At 44.6% G+C, this 15370-nt stretch overlaps 1 protein-coding gene across 1 annotated transcript in view; it reads right to left on the bottom strand.

Moving 5' to 3' along the window:
• Positions 1–4030: 4030 nt before the first annotated feature.
• Positions 4031–15370, bottom strand: part of LOC112232151 (protein kinase C-binding protein NELL1-like) — a 439953-nt gene continuing 428613 nt past the window's right edge. The window contains exons 18-20 of the mRNA XM_042330745.1: positions 7738–7914; positions 5583–5807; positions 4031–5122 (exon numbers count right to left, since the gene is read on the bottom strand). Of these exons, the coding sequence (XP_042186679.1) occupies positions 5072–5122; positions 5583–5807; positions 7738–7914 (453 nt within the window). The 3' untranslated portion in view covers positions 4031–5071. The remainder of the gene's footprint in view (positions 5123–5582; positions 5808–7737; positions 7915–15370) is intronic.

Below are 15370 nucleotides of genomic sequence, written 5' to 3'. Positions count from 1 at the left end.
TTTTTCAACAGCCTTGAAGGAGTTCTCACATATGCTGAGCACTTGTTGGCTGCTTTTCCATCACTCTGCAGTCCAACTCATCCCAAACCATCTCAATTGGGTTGAGGTCGGGTGATTGTGGAAGCCAGGTCATCTGATGCAGCACTCCATCACTCTCCTTTTTGGTCAAATAGCCCTTACACAGTCTGGAGGTGTGTTGGGTCATTGTCCTGTTGAAAAACAAATGATAGTCCCACTAAGCACAAAACTGTGGTAGCCGTGCTGGTTAAGTGTGCCTTGAATTCTAAATAAATCACAGACTGCGTCACCAGCAAAGCACCCCCACACCATCACACCTCCTCCTCCATGCTTCACGGTTGGAAACCAACGTGCAGAGATTATCCGTTCACCTACTCTGAGTCTCACAAAGACACAGCGGTTGGAACCAAACATTGCAAATTTGGACTCATCATACCAAAGGACAGATTTCCACAGATCAAATGTCTATTGCTCGGGTTTCCTGGCCCAAGCAAGTCTCTTCTTCTCATTGGTCCTTTTGTAGTGGTTTCTTTGCATCAATTCGACCATGCTTTACGCAGTCTCCTCTGAACAGTTGATGTTGAGATGTGTATGTTACTTGAACTATGTGAAGCATTTATTTGGGCTGCAATTTCTGAGGCTGGTAACTCAGAATTTTTCCTCTGCAACAGAGGTAACTCTGGATCTTCCTTTCTTGTGGCTGCCCTCATGAGAGCCAGATTCGTCATATCGCATATAGCTTCAAAGTTCTTCAAATTTTGCAGATTGGCTGACCTCCATTTCTTAAAGTAATGATGGACTGTCATTTCTCTTTGATTATTTGAGATGTTCTTGCAATAATATGTACTTGGTCTTTCACCAAATAGGGCTAACTTCTGTATACCCCCTACCTTGTCACAACACAACTGATTGGCTCAAACAAGGCACATCTGTTAATTGAAATGCATTCCAGGTGACTACCTCATGAAGCTGGTTGAGAGAATGGCAAGAGTGTGCAAAGCTATCATCAAGGCAAATGTTGGCTACTTTGAAGAAACTCAAGTATAAAATATATTTTTTGGTTGAACACTTTTTTGGTTACTACATGATTCCATGTGTTATTTCATAGTTTTGTATGTAGAAAATAGTCAAAATAAAGAAAAAACTTTGAATGAGTAGGTGTGTCCAAACTTTTAACTGGTACTGAACATTTATATACTGCATTATAGACAAGGCTCATCCTATATAACTACTTCTTTACACATCTTTTCTATTAATATACTGTCTATACACAACACACTGCAACCTTAAAGGTCCTCAATGATTTCACCATTGCCCTTGATTCTAAGCAATGTTGTCCTGCTATTTTTATTGACTTTACGAAAGCTTTTGATATGGTAGACCAGGTATTCCCAAACTAGGGTACGCACAATGCCGTCGGGGGTACGGCAAACAAAAATGTGAATCACATTTTATATATTTTTTAATAGTTTGACTTTTCTTTCTTCACATTTTCAAACAGTCCATTTATATTTCCCAATGGGGCTATACATTTGAGTGAGTTTTTTTTCTCGTCTGAGTAGCCTCATTTCACTGCCAAAACCATTAAACCATCTAATGTTCAGCGAAATAACAACACAATGTCAAATACAGGTAGCCTAGTCAAATAATTAACATGCAATCACATTAACCATTACTCACTCGCGGGAAATCCACTAATGGTCCGTATGTAGCCAAACATAGCTGCTGCTCATGTTGGTATCTATAATGATGTCGCAAAAGCCATGACAGGGAGACATAGTGGAGTGGTAAGCCGCATGCAAGCAGTTGCTCCCGACACCACTTGGGTACACTGCAGCATCCACCACTTGCTGCCAAGGGAATGCCTGACAGCTTGAAAGACGTTTTGGACACTACAGTGAAAATGGTTAACTTTGTTAATGCAAGGCCCCTGAACTCTCGTGTATTTTCTGCAATATGTAATGATATGGGCAGTGACCATGTAACGCTTTTACAACATACAGAAGTGCGCTGGTTATCAAGGGGCAAAGTATTTAAACATTTTTTTGAATTGAGAGACAAGCTTAAAGTTTTCTTTACTGACCATAATTTTTACTTGTCTGACCGCTTGCATGATGACGAGTTTCTCACACGCATGGCCTATCTGGATTATGTTTTTTCTCACCTGAATGATCTGAAAATAGGATTACAGGTACTCTCCGCAACTATATTCAACGTACGGGACAAAATTAAGACTATGATTAAGAAGTTGGAGCTCTTCTCTGTCTGCATTAACAAGGAAAACACACATTGTATGATTTTTTTTGTGTGCAAATGAACTCGAGTTTACGGCCAATGTCAAATCAGGTCAGGCAAGTAAGTTAAGAACAATTTCTTATTTACAATGAGAGCCTACTTGGGAACATTTTGGGTTAACTGCCTTGTTCAGGGGCAGAACAACAGATTTTTTACCTTGTCAGTTTTCGGATACTGGCCCAACGCTGTAACCACTTGGCTACCTGCCCCCCGGATGACACAAACAACTGGATTCGTTATCCCTTTCATGCTCTGCCTCCAGTCCACTTACCAATATCTGAACAAGAGATCCTCATCGAAATTGCAACAAACGTTTCTGTGAAAATTTAATTTAATCAGAAGCCACTGCCAACTGTGGTAGACCATTCCATTCTTGTCGGTCGGCTAAGGAGTATTGGTGTCTCTGAGGGACTTTGACCTGGTTTTGCTAACTATCTCTCTCTTTGCCTGTCACCAAAGTAGTACCCCAAGGCTCGATCCTAGGCCCCACGCTCTTCTCAATTTACATAAACAACATAGCTCAGGCAGTAGGAAGCTCCCTCATCCATTTATATGCAGATAATACAGTCTTGTACTCAGCTGGCCCCTCCACGGATGTTGTGTTAAACACTCTGCAACAAAGCTTTCTAAATGTCTAACAAGCTTTCTCTACCCTTAACCTTGTTCTGGACACCTCCAAAACAAAGGTCATGTGGTTTGGTAAGAAGAATGCCTCTCCCCCCACAGGTGTGGTTACTACCTCTGAGGGTTTAGAGCTTGAGGTAGTCACCTCATTCAAGTACTTGAGAGTCTGACTAGACAGTGCACTGTCCTTCTCTCAACACATATCAAATCTGCAGGCTAAGGTTAAATCTAGACGTAGTTTGCTCTACTGTAAATGCTCCCCTTTCACCACCCCATGCTAGATTACAGAAAACGTCATTTATAGATTGGCCGGTAAGGGTGCTCTCGAGCGGCTAGATGTTCTTTACCATTCGGCCATCAGATTTGCCACCAATGCTCCCAATAGGACACATCACTGCACTCTATACTCCTCTGTAAACTGGTCATCTGTGTATACATGTCGCAAGACCCACTGGTTGATGCATATTTATAAAACCCTCTTAGGCCTCACTCCCCTCCTATCTGAGATACCTACTGAAGCCCTCATCCTCCACATACAACACCCGTTCTGCTAGTCACATTCGATTAAAGGTCCCCAAAGCCCACACATCCCACGATCGCTCCTATTTTCAGTTCGCTGCAGCTAGCGACTGGAACTAGCTGCAACAAACGCTCAAACTGGACAGTTTTATCTCCATGTCTTCATTCAAAGACTTAATCATGGACACTCTTACTGACAGTTGTGGCTGCTTCGCATGATGTGTTGTTGTCTCTACCTTCTTGCCCTCTGTGCTGTTGTCTGTGCCCAATAATGTTTGTACCAGGTTTTGTGCAGCTACCATGTTGTTGTCATGTCATGTTGCTACCATGCTGTATTATCTTTTTTTGCTGCCATGCTATGTTGTTGTCTTAGGTCTCTCTTTATGTAGTGTTGTGGTGTCTCTCTTGTCGTGATGTGTGTTTTGTCCTATATTTTTTATTTAATTTAAATGTTTAGTCCCAGCCCCCGTCCACGCATGCTTTTGGTAGGCCATCATTGTAAATAAGAATTTGGTCTTAACTGACTTGCCTAGTTAAATAAAGGTTAAATAACATTTAAAAAAAAAATGTTTATTTTCCAGACTCTGACATTGCACGTTCTGATATTTCTTAATTTCTTTATTTTAATATTGGGGGATTTGTCTGTGTTATCATGTATTACTGCACTGTTGGAGCAAGAGACATAAGCATTTCACTGCACCTGCGATAACATCTGCAAAATATGTGTATGCGACCGATATAATTTTATTTGAGAAAGTCTCTGGGGGGGAAAAATTGCGCTGGTAGCCGCTAGATGCAGTTGTAATAAACAGAGAAGTTTATGTTTTCTTCCTACGAATGCTATGACCCCATCAAACATCCGATTCTCAGGACCACTCATGTGTCTTCTGTTTCCCTCCACAATGCCCATGTTACACAGGACTCATTAGAACAGATTGGACAGGACCTGGCAGTAAATCAGACTGGGGGAAAAATAAAATTAACATGAATGTTTTCTACACAGAAGATCATACAAAATTATTGCCTGATGATCTTCTGAACTTCCCAACACATATCAGATGCATTTCAGTCAATTCAAACCATACTTCCTTCACATTGAAATACTTTCAAAAGTACTGTCAGGCTGATTTCTAATAGACTGTCATAGCGACAATTAAAAAAACACTGTCCCTTGATTACATAACTTTCTTACATTGTGGAGTTGCAATTTATTTTTAATCAACATGGGGTTGTGAGCCAAAAAAGTTTGGGAACCCCTGGTATACCCACACGCAGGCACACAAACATACAGAACACACTGATAAGGGTGCAAATAGGGGGTGAGTGAGGGAAAGGTTATACGTGGGTTGGTCTCCTCCTGTAGTTGTGTAGCAGACAGACACTCCATCTCTCAATTTGTCAGTGATATAGTGTTGCTTGAAGAACCAGTATGGACACACAGCTCTAGCCACTGCCCTAACCCAGGCAGAGTGTGTGCGTACATATGTGCGTGTTTGTGAGCATGTGTGGTAAAAGGTCCAAAGGTAGGGTCCTCAAACAGTGTGGCCAGTCTAGGATCTGAAGAAAGGAGCTATTGGAGAGGAGGAGAAGAGTACGGCTACCGAAAGAGGAGTGTTTAGTTGTTCTGAAGACAATCCAGCTCCACCGAGCAGCACACACTTCCATTCTGACCACGGCAGCAAATAAAAAGGGGAATATGAAAAAAAAAGAAGAGAAACAGGTAGTTAGTTCCATTCTTTTTCTGCATGTTTGCGTATGCTACCATGTGTGAGTGATGCAAGGTGAGGTCAGGGCCAGGATTCAACAAACGTTAAAAGGGCACTTACACTATAGAACCGACATGTGCAGCAGTTACCATGAATGGTGCATTATCGGCTGTATAGTATGCTGCCCTATAATGCGCCTTGCATTGAATCCCGGCCTAGGTTAGGGTTGCGTACTTTGTTCTTGCAGGTGACACAGCTGTGTGTGTTAGTGTTCCTGTACATACTGCACTTGCAGGAGGTGCAGGAAAAGCTTGCCATTCACTGTGTGAGTGTGTGTGTACATTTGTATGTGTTTTTGCATGCTCCTGTGTGTGTATGTGTGTCTGTGTCAGGTAAGAGATGAGTTGTTATTGTTGTCACCTTGCATTTGCAGGTGGTGCAGGGTGACCCTGGCATGGGCCACGTGGCACTGCTGAGGCGGGTGATCCCAGCGGGGTCCTGGCAGGTCTGCATGATGTCGTAGGCAATATTGTCTGCCAGACAGGGGTCAGTGACGCAGTGCGGGCAACATTCGCCCTCTGCCAAGGCAGAGTACTTGCACACCAACACTGGACACGCCAGGGGCCAGCAGTCCACCTCTCCCTCCTAGACAGACAGACAGACAGACAGACAGACAGACAGACAGACAGACAGACAGACAGACAGACAGACAGACAGACAGACAGACAGACAGACAGACAGACAGACAGACAGACAGACAGACAGACAGACAGACAGACAGACAGACAGACAGACAGACAGACAGACAGACAGACAGACAGACAGACAGACAGACAGACAGACAGACAGACAGACAGACAGACAGACAGACAGACAGACAGACAGACAGACAGACAGACAGACAGAGACAGACAGACAGACAGACAGACAGACAGACAGACAGACAGACAGACAGACAGACAGACAGACAGACAGACAGACAGACAGACAGAGAGAGAGAGATTGGAGGAGAATGGAAGAAAAACAATGGACAATTGTTTGGAACAGTCCCGCTGGACCCTGAGATGACTACTATGGGGTATTGTAAGACCATATTGGACGGATAAAGCTAGAAGTACAGAGACAAGTGTCTAAGCAGCTCTCTGATGTGAATCACCTGATGGCTGACATAGTGGGATCAGTACTATGGCTTTGATCACCGACATATACTTAAGCAATAAGGCCCAAGGGGGTGTGGTATATGTCCAATATACCATGACTAAGGGCTGTTCTTACCCACGACGCAACGCGGAGTGCCTGTATACAGCCCTTACCCATGGTATATTAGCCATATAGAACAAACTTCTGAGGTGCCTTATTGCTATTATAAACTGGTTACCAATGTAATTAGAGCAGAAAAAATTAATGTCAGCCAATCAGCATTCAGGGCTCGAATCACCCAGTTTATAATATCAGTTTAATATCACAGGCTCACACTGTAGATTCCCTGTCTCTCTTGTTGTGAGTCACTTGAAGGTTTGGCCATAGCCTACAGTAGTGAAACCTGCGTCTAAGGCCTTAGAATGTCTTTCTTCCTTTCTGATGACACTTGAAGGCTGGCTGGGCAAATTAGAGTGGTTGTCGGTGCCATGCTGATTCTGGGATCTGTGTTTTCACGGCAGCATTGCTTAGCTAATTGCACAGCTGTCAGAGCCCGCTAATTATCAGGTCCACCAGAATAAGGTAATGCACATGCACACACACACACACGCAAAGATGTCACAAACATTCACAAATGCAGGTGCACGCACGCACACGCACACACAAACCCTAGGCCACCAAAAATATAATTGTATTTCATATCGAGATGGTAACATCTGCTTCTTCTTCGGTTATCAGGCTTCTTTACAGCCCGTCTCATTAGCATGCAAGGATCTGCTTTGTTTCCTGGTAGCCATAATAATTAGCTGGGTGGTGCTCATGAAAGACACGCAATCAAGATCAGAGGAGACAGGGTGTATTAGCTGATATATAAAACGACGCAAGTTTCGAGACTTGGAGCTTTACAGCTAAAGTGATTGCACAGATTTCTTGCCACTGCTAAATGTTGAGGGCTGGTAGCCTGGCGGTTGGGAGCTTGGGAGATTGGGCCGGTGGCTGATAGTTTGCTGGTTTTTGACCTTGTGGAAGATCTGTCTTCGTATCCTTGAGCAGGGCGTTGACCCTGGTTGCTTCTGTGGGTCTTTCTGGATGGGAGTCTGTTAGATAACTTAATGTAATGTAAATGTTGTGCGTCTTCACTGCAAGTAGATTGTAGATTGTTTTAATATGGAAAAAAAAGATCAGAGGAGACGGGTGCGTGTGTGAACAAGAGAGTGTTTGTGTACAACAAAGTTCATAAGAAGCATACCAATGTGTGTGTGTGTGCGCATGTCTGTGTGTCTGTATGTGAATTCAAGCATGTGTATATGGATGCAAATGTGTGTGTGTGTGTGTGTGTGTGTGTGTGTGTGTGTGTGTGTGTGTGTGTGTGTGTGTGTGTGTGTGTGTGTGTGTGTGTGTGTGTGTGTGTGTGTGTGTGTGTGTGTGTAGATACCAGGCAGCGACACTGTTGGCAGCTGTAGATCCAGGAGTCTCTGCTGTTGTACAGTGTGTGTCCACTCTGGTGCAGACATTGGCTGGACTTTCTGGAGTCACACTCAGGACAGCAGAACAGGTCTGCCTCAGGGTCCACACAGTCACACTCTCTCCTCCTGCAGAAGGTGCGCCCGTCCTGGGGACAAAGTAAATGCATAGGAATACAAAGGAATGTCAAGGCCATGGCCTGGGTCGGTCCAGCAGTCTATGCCGATGACTTTGGATCATGTTCTATGTACGCTGTGAGAATGGGTTTGACCCCAAATTTAAAAAAAAATCGAAATAGTTCTACAAGCAAATAATCCTCATTCCCAGCAGGTCTGGAACTTTGAGGCCTTTCTTCCCGAATGTCTAATGAACTACTATAATCAGGCCAGTTACATCCCATCCACCCACAAAGTTTGTAAGACTGCAGTTATGTTGTACAAATCGTAATCTTGGCTGGTTTTGCTTGTAAATACTTATACAGTTTGATTACTGACATCTTAATATTTTTCTAGTGATTGCTTAAGTGCACATACAAACACAGACACACAGACATGCACACACATTGGTATGCCTCCTACCCTACCTAACTGCCTACAGTCGTATTTAAACAGTTACACTCACTCTTCCTACAGAAGGTTATAACCATTATAGAGGAAAATACAATTCATTGAGCAAGGCCATTTACAACAATACTGATTACAATTTGTCATTGACGTTTTAAGAGGAGTGTTTTTAGGAGGTTATGGTTTTGTGTTGGATATCTGATCAAGGCCATGGGCGCAACTCTTTCGACAGAGATCCCAGGCTCTTTATCAGTGAAAACGTTATGATCCATTTTACTGGCCATACTGAGCCCTTGCTAGCTTGGTAATGAGCACAACAACCTTATATAATTTAAAAAGGCAGGTCAGTTAAGAACAAATTATTATTTACAATGACGGCCTACCACAGCCAAACCCAGGCAACACTGGGCCAATTGTGCACTATGGACAATTGGGACTCCCAATCACTGCCAGACGTGTTACAGCCAGGATTTGAAACCAGGGACTATACTGACACCTCTTGCATTGACTTGCAGTGCCCTAGACCTCTGCGCCACTCAGGAGCCCTCCTGAAAAGTCTGTGGCAAAATGTATAAATGTACTTTCATAATATTTAGCCAATATTTTATCAGCACGTATTGTCTCACTACAGTAGCTAGTAACTCTCGTGGTGCTAATATCCAAGCTTTATTAGCGTTAGCCTTTTAATGTTATGGCTACGGATATGAGTAGCACCGCTAATTTTAACTATGGGTGGCTGACTAATGCCATGCAATATCATTCCCATTGTGTGCATTTTAACAATGTTTTGGAATAGCCTTGAAATTAGGCATTTTACAGCAATATGCTGCATTGTTGTATTGACCAAATAAATGCAGTTTGTAATGTTAAAAATGCATAGCTTTCAATAATGCAAACAACCTCAAATTCAATACAGAATAATACATTTTGGGGCAATCACCCTAAAAATCAGCCTTTCTAGGAGGTAAATAGACCTAGTCTTTATCTGAGAAACCACTTAAGGTTGACTGGAATACCTCTGTGTGTAGCCCTATGGTTATATTGCATAATCTTTACATTTAATGTAGTTTTATTCAGCTTGACATTATTCTCACTGCCTTAGACAATTCCAATTAATATCTGAGATTTTCCCCGGCAGGGTTTCCAATGCAAGGTTTACATTCTCATGCCTATAGCGATTGACAGCTAAGCTGCAAAAATGTTCACCTTGTTCCCAATGTGATTGATAACAATGTCAAATTGTAAACAATGGAAGGTACAAATATATACTTTGTGGTAGGCATATACTTAATACTAAAGCCTGGCAAGTGTCATGAAAAGTCTATAATTAGCATTAGCTTGCACTATTCTGATAAAATCTAACTAGTTCATGTTTACTTGATTAGTTACGCAGTGAGCAAAATTACCTTGGAAAGACATCTAAAATACATATTTTCCAGATGTTGAAAACTGTAAGGGTTTTCCTCCTCCTCTCCGTCTGAGGAGGAGATGCGAGAAGGATCAGAGCGTGGTTAGAGTTCATGGTTTTTAATATGAGAAACTAAACATGAACACAATTACAAAACAACAAATGTGGCAAAACCTGAAACAGTCCTAGAGAACACAAAGACAGGAAACAACCACCCACAAACCCCAACACAAAACAAGCTACCTAAATATGGTTCCCAATTAGAGACAATGACTAACACCTGCCTCTGATTGAGAACAATATCAGGCCATACATAGAAACGGACAAACTAGACACACAACATAGAATGCCCACCCAGCTCACGTCCTGACCAACACTAAAACAAGGAAAACAAAAAAGAACTATGGTCAGAACGTGACAGTACCCCCCCCCCCTCCCCCTCCGACCGCACAACCTAAACTTATAGGGGTGGGTCTGGCTGGGCATCTGTCCGTGGTGGCGGCTCTGGCTCTGGCGCTGGACGTGGACCCCACTCCACCATTGTCTTTGTCCACCTCCTTAGTGTCCTTTAAGTGGCGACCCTCGCGGATCCTGGCCGAGGGGTAGCTCAGGACCGAGGGGTAGCTCAGCACCGAGGGATAGCTCAGGACCGAGAGGTAGATCAGGACCGAGAGGTAGCTCAGGACCGAGAGATAACTCAGGCTGGTTGACGGCTCTGGCAGCTTCTGGCTGACTGACGGCTCAGGCGGATCCTGGCCGACTGCCGGCTCTGGTGGATCCTGGCCGACTGGCGGCTCTGGCGGATCCTGGCGGATCCTGGCGGATCCTGGCGGATCCTGGGCGACTGGCGGCTCTGGCGGCTCCTGGGCGACTGGCGGCTCTGGCGGATCCTGTCCGACTGGCGGCTCTGGCGGATCCTGGCCAAATGGCGGCTCTGGCGGATCCTGGCCGACTGGCGGCTCTGGCGGATCCTGACCGACTGGCGGCTCTGGCGGATCCTGCAGACTGGCGGCTCTGGCGGATCCTTGCAGACTGGCGGCTCTGGCGGCTCCTTGCAGACTGGCGGCTCTGGACAGGCGGGAGACTCTGGCAGCTCTGGACAGGCGGGAGACTGGCAGCTCTGGACAGGCGGGAGACTCTAGCAGCTCTGGACAGGCGGAGACTCTAGCAGCTCTGGACAGGCGGGAGACTCTAGCAGCTCTGGACAGGCGGGAGACTCTAGCAGCTCTGGACAGGCGGGAGACTCTAGCAGCTCTGGACAGGCGGGAGACTCTAGCAGCTCTGGACAGGTGGGAGACTCTAGCAGCTCTGGACAGGCGGGAGACTCTGGCAGTGCTGGAGAGGAGGAAGGCTCTGGCAGCGCTGGACAGGCGGGACCACCTGTAGGGCTGAGACGGAGAGACAACCTGGTTCGGGGGGCTGCCACCGGAGGGCTGGTGCGTGGAGGTGGCACTGGGCACTGGATAGACCGGACCGTGCAGGCGCAATGTAGCTCTTGAGCACCAAGCCTGCCCAACCTTACCTGTTTGAATGCTCCCGGTCGCCCTGCCAGTGCGGCAAGGTGGAATAGCCCGCACTGGCACAGGTGAACCGGGGACACCATGCGTAAGGCTGGTGCCATATACGCCGGCCCAAGGAGACGCACTGGAGACCAGATGCATAGAGCCGGCTTCATGGCACCTGGCTCGATGCCCACTCTAGCCCGGCCGATACAAGGAGCTGGTATGTACCGCACCGGGCTATGCACCCGCACTGGGGACACCGTGCGTTCCACAGCATAACACGGTGCCTGCACGGTCTCTCTCGCCCTCCGGTAAGCACAGAAAGTTGGCGCAGGTCTCCTACCTGGCTTCGCCACACTTCCTGTGTGCCTCCCCCCAATACATTTTTGGGGCTGACTCTCGGGCTTCCATCCACGCCGCCGTGCTGCCTCCTCATACCAGCGCCTCTCCGCCTTAGCTGCCTCCAGCTCTTCTTTGGGGCGGCGATATTCTCCTGGCTGTGCCCAGGGTCCTTTCCCGTCTAGGATCTCCTCCCAAGTCCATGTCTCTAAATAGTGCTGCCTCTCCTGCTGCTGCTGCCCCTGCTGCTGCCTGTTACCTCACCGCTTGGTCCTTGGTAGGGGGGTGGTTCTGTAAGGGTTTTCCCCCTCCTCTTCGTCTGAGGAGGAGAGGCGAGAAGGAACGGAGGACCAAAATGCAGCGTGGTTTGAGTTCATGGTTTTTAATATGAGAAACTTAACATGAACACAATTACAAAACAACAAACGTGGCAAAACCCGAAACAGTCCTATCTGGTGCAGAGAACACAAAGACAGGAAACAACCACCCTGGAAACAACCGAAAACAGGTTCATTTTAGTTTCTTAAATGTAAGTTGAAAATATATATATTTTTTTCTCCCAAAATGTTATTCCAATTTAAATAAAATAGGGCTAACTGAAGATTGCTTTATACAATATTTATAATTTCTCCCCAACTGTCACATGCACTTAAGTTTACTTTTTCAAAAGCTTTAGAACTGGTAGTAATCATGTTCAAAGGTTTTGGACAAACAGAAAAAATGACAGTAACAGTTACTGAAGCATGTGATATGTGGTTGTTTATCTACCTTAGTTAAATGCACTGACTGTAAGTTGCTCGGGATAAGAGCGTCTGCATAAAGGTGAAACTGTAAATGTAGAAGTCAACACTTCCAAATCACACGGGTTATTATTCTAATGAGTTGGTAAAGCTCTTAGTTCTGGTACCGATCCTCATTCTTTCTTCTCTTATCACGTAGAATTTACCCAGAATTGGTCAGAATTCACCCAGAATTGAGCATCTGACGAATTAAACAAGACTTAAGTTCTGGTTTAACTGAGATTACGTATCAGCTATATAGAAATATGGTGCCTGATGCCACAGTTGATGGATGACATGGCACGAAACCATTGGTTGATGAATGCAACCTCTGAGCAGGGGGAAACGACCCACATGTGGTTGGTCCAGAAAGTCTGAACTAATCATAGATGTCTATGTTTCACAAGTTTGTACAGCACAGTAGAGTACAGAACAGTAGAGTTTAGTTCAGTACAGTAGAGTATAGTACAACAGAGTACATTATACTGTACTGTACTGTACTTTTCTTTACTGTACTGCATTGTGCTGTACTCTGCTGTGCTCAACTGTATTGTACTGCACTGTACTGTGTTGTACTGTGCTGTCCAAACTTGTGAAACATTAATTTCTATGATTGGTTCAGACCAGATCTGAACCAATTATAGACGTCTATGTTTGGGCCAAATCAATCAGTCTGTGGATGTTGAAATCAAAACTGGTCCGGACCAAATCTAAACCAAACATACGTTCAGATTTGGTCCGGACGTCTGTGAACATTTTAAATCAAGGCCAGGGCAGACAGACCAAATTTTACACAAAAAATAACATTCATGGACATTTGTGCCGGACTGTGCTCAATGGGTAGTTAGCATATCAGTAGCACATCAGTTGCATGTCACACACAAGTGAGATCTTTGTGCTGGAGACCATTTTCAGATCAGGTGTTGGAGCCTTATAAAGAAATCCAGGCTGTGAGACCCACTACACAAATCAGGTGTTGAAGTCGTGCAGAGAGCTAGGCTTTGGCTACTAGATCTACTGCAGAGACACATAACCTGACAAATGCTGCAGCACAGATACCTGAGGCTAAACAGAGACAGCAGCCGAGGTACATGGACCTCACTCACAGTCCTCCCTTCATCCCTCTCTTTTCCTCTCGTTGTTGCCTGTACTTTTTGTCTCAAGTTATATAATATAAATTATTATTATTATGTCAAACTGTGTACTCCTCCTCTCTCTCCATTCGCATCTTTCAGTGTTAGGCCATCTTCTTCTCCCTCTGTATTTCTCGGTGTCATACAACTTCTCCCCCCTCCCTCTATCTCGTGCTCAGTTGTAGCTCTATCTCACTGTCACTCCTACTCCTTGCTCTCTCCATAGCAGAAGGATGAATCCTTCAGTGACAATACTGCAGGTGTTTTTGATCTGAGCTGTGACATCCTCATCCACAATCAGATAGTACTTCTCAGGCCGGGATTCAATCCAAGGCTTGTTATGGAACTGCGCAATGGACAGCTGACAATTTGACTTTTTAAAAGGAATTCACACTTGAGCCGACAGGCGCAGCGTTTACCATGCGATCTCTGCAAACTCTGGAAATTGCCTTTAAAATGCGTATTAACAGCTGTCCAGTGTGCTGCTATACAACGCACCTTGGAATGAATCCCGGCCTAAGTCTCAGGGCATGATACTTCCTAACAGCAGAAATATGACAAACATATATAAGAATAATATTATACAATACATATCTGGCCATTGTTTTCCAAAAGTAGAATGGGAGCTGATGACTTTGAATGGGAGCTAATGACTGTTCTGCCCATTGATGTGGTCGAATCACTAAACCTCGAGTCCGAATCAAGTCCCAAGCTCCTTGTCCTCGAGTCCAAGTCAAGTCACGCATCCCTATGGTTGAAGTCCAAGTCCCAGTGCTCGAGTCCTGGTCCAAGTGCTCAAGTCTGAGTCACTGTCTCCACATGAACTCAAAATAACGTTATTTACCCAGTCAGATATAGCATAGTGGCAAGAGAAATTGAGTCAATTAATTGTTTCTATGCCTTTTCCCTTTTTATATGCAACTAAATGTTTGCATATAGGCTACTGAGGGTCACATTCAGTTGAAAAACATTCTTGAACATTGCAGATAGAAATTCCATGAATAGAGATGATGTTATTCCTTCTTCATCATGTCAGAGGCATGTTTGTTCTATATAGCATATTACTACCTGAACGTTCCAAGCCGTTGCCTCCCGCCGAACCCGTTCCACGTTGTTAGCTATAGACAGCTAATGAGGTAATATGACTGAACAGTGTAGCCTAAACAAATGATTAATGGTCCGGTCCGCAAGTAGCCAAGTTTTAGAACGGCCCACGATATGTTTTATGAAAGCACAATAAAATAAAAAACTTAGCGCCGATATTATGGGTCCTAACTTTTGAACGGTAGCCAAAAGGCTAGAATCAAGCCATTTTCTGTGAGGAAAAAAGAGGGAGACTTGGCAACGGTGGCTACATAGTCTGTATATGAAATGCAGTGTGAAAAGGGTGAGGGTTGAGCGTGACTATAAATTCAAAGGCAGACTACTTTTATATAGTCTACACTAAGTAGAGAAAAATATAGCTAGACTGCTGTTTTATTATTAAACTCAATTCTGCTATTGTTTTTTTATTTCCTAATGCAGCTTGTGTTTCTTAACCAGGCAAAGGTTAGCAAACTAGAAGGCTGGTGTGACTGGTTAGCTAAGGTGAAGCAAGGACCGCCTGAACGATGTGTATAATTGGAGGCGGAGCCGAGTCTGTCAGCCCACACTCCTTGTATCAATCCAATTTATTTATAAAGCCCTTTTCACATCAGCAGATATCACCACTTCATTGCTCCAGACCAGCGCAAGGGGGAGTTAGAGCACTGATTATGCTTTTGGATTCTACTGTTTCTCTGACTGACAATGAATGGGCAACATAAACCTAAATAGAAACTGGTAATTGTGGACGACTTCAGTATTACTTACTAAAACTGTTGTTACACTAAGGTTTTTAA

Source organism: Oncorhynchus tshawytscha, linkage group LG12 (assembly GCF_018296145.1).
Source record: "Oncorhynchus tshawytscha isolate Ot180627B linkage group LG12, Otsh_v2.0, whole genome shotgun sequence".
Lineage (NCBI taxonomy): Eukaryota > Metazoa > Chordata > Actinopteri > Salmoniformes > Salmonidae > Oncorhynchus > Oncorhynchus tshawytscha.
The sequence above is the reverse complement of the archived record's forward strand: the minus strand, read 5'-3'. Positions and strand labels throughout refer to the sequence as shown.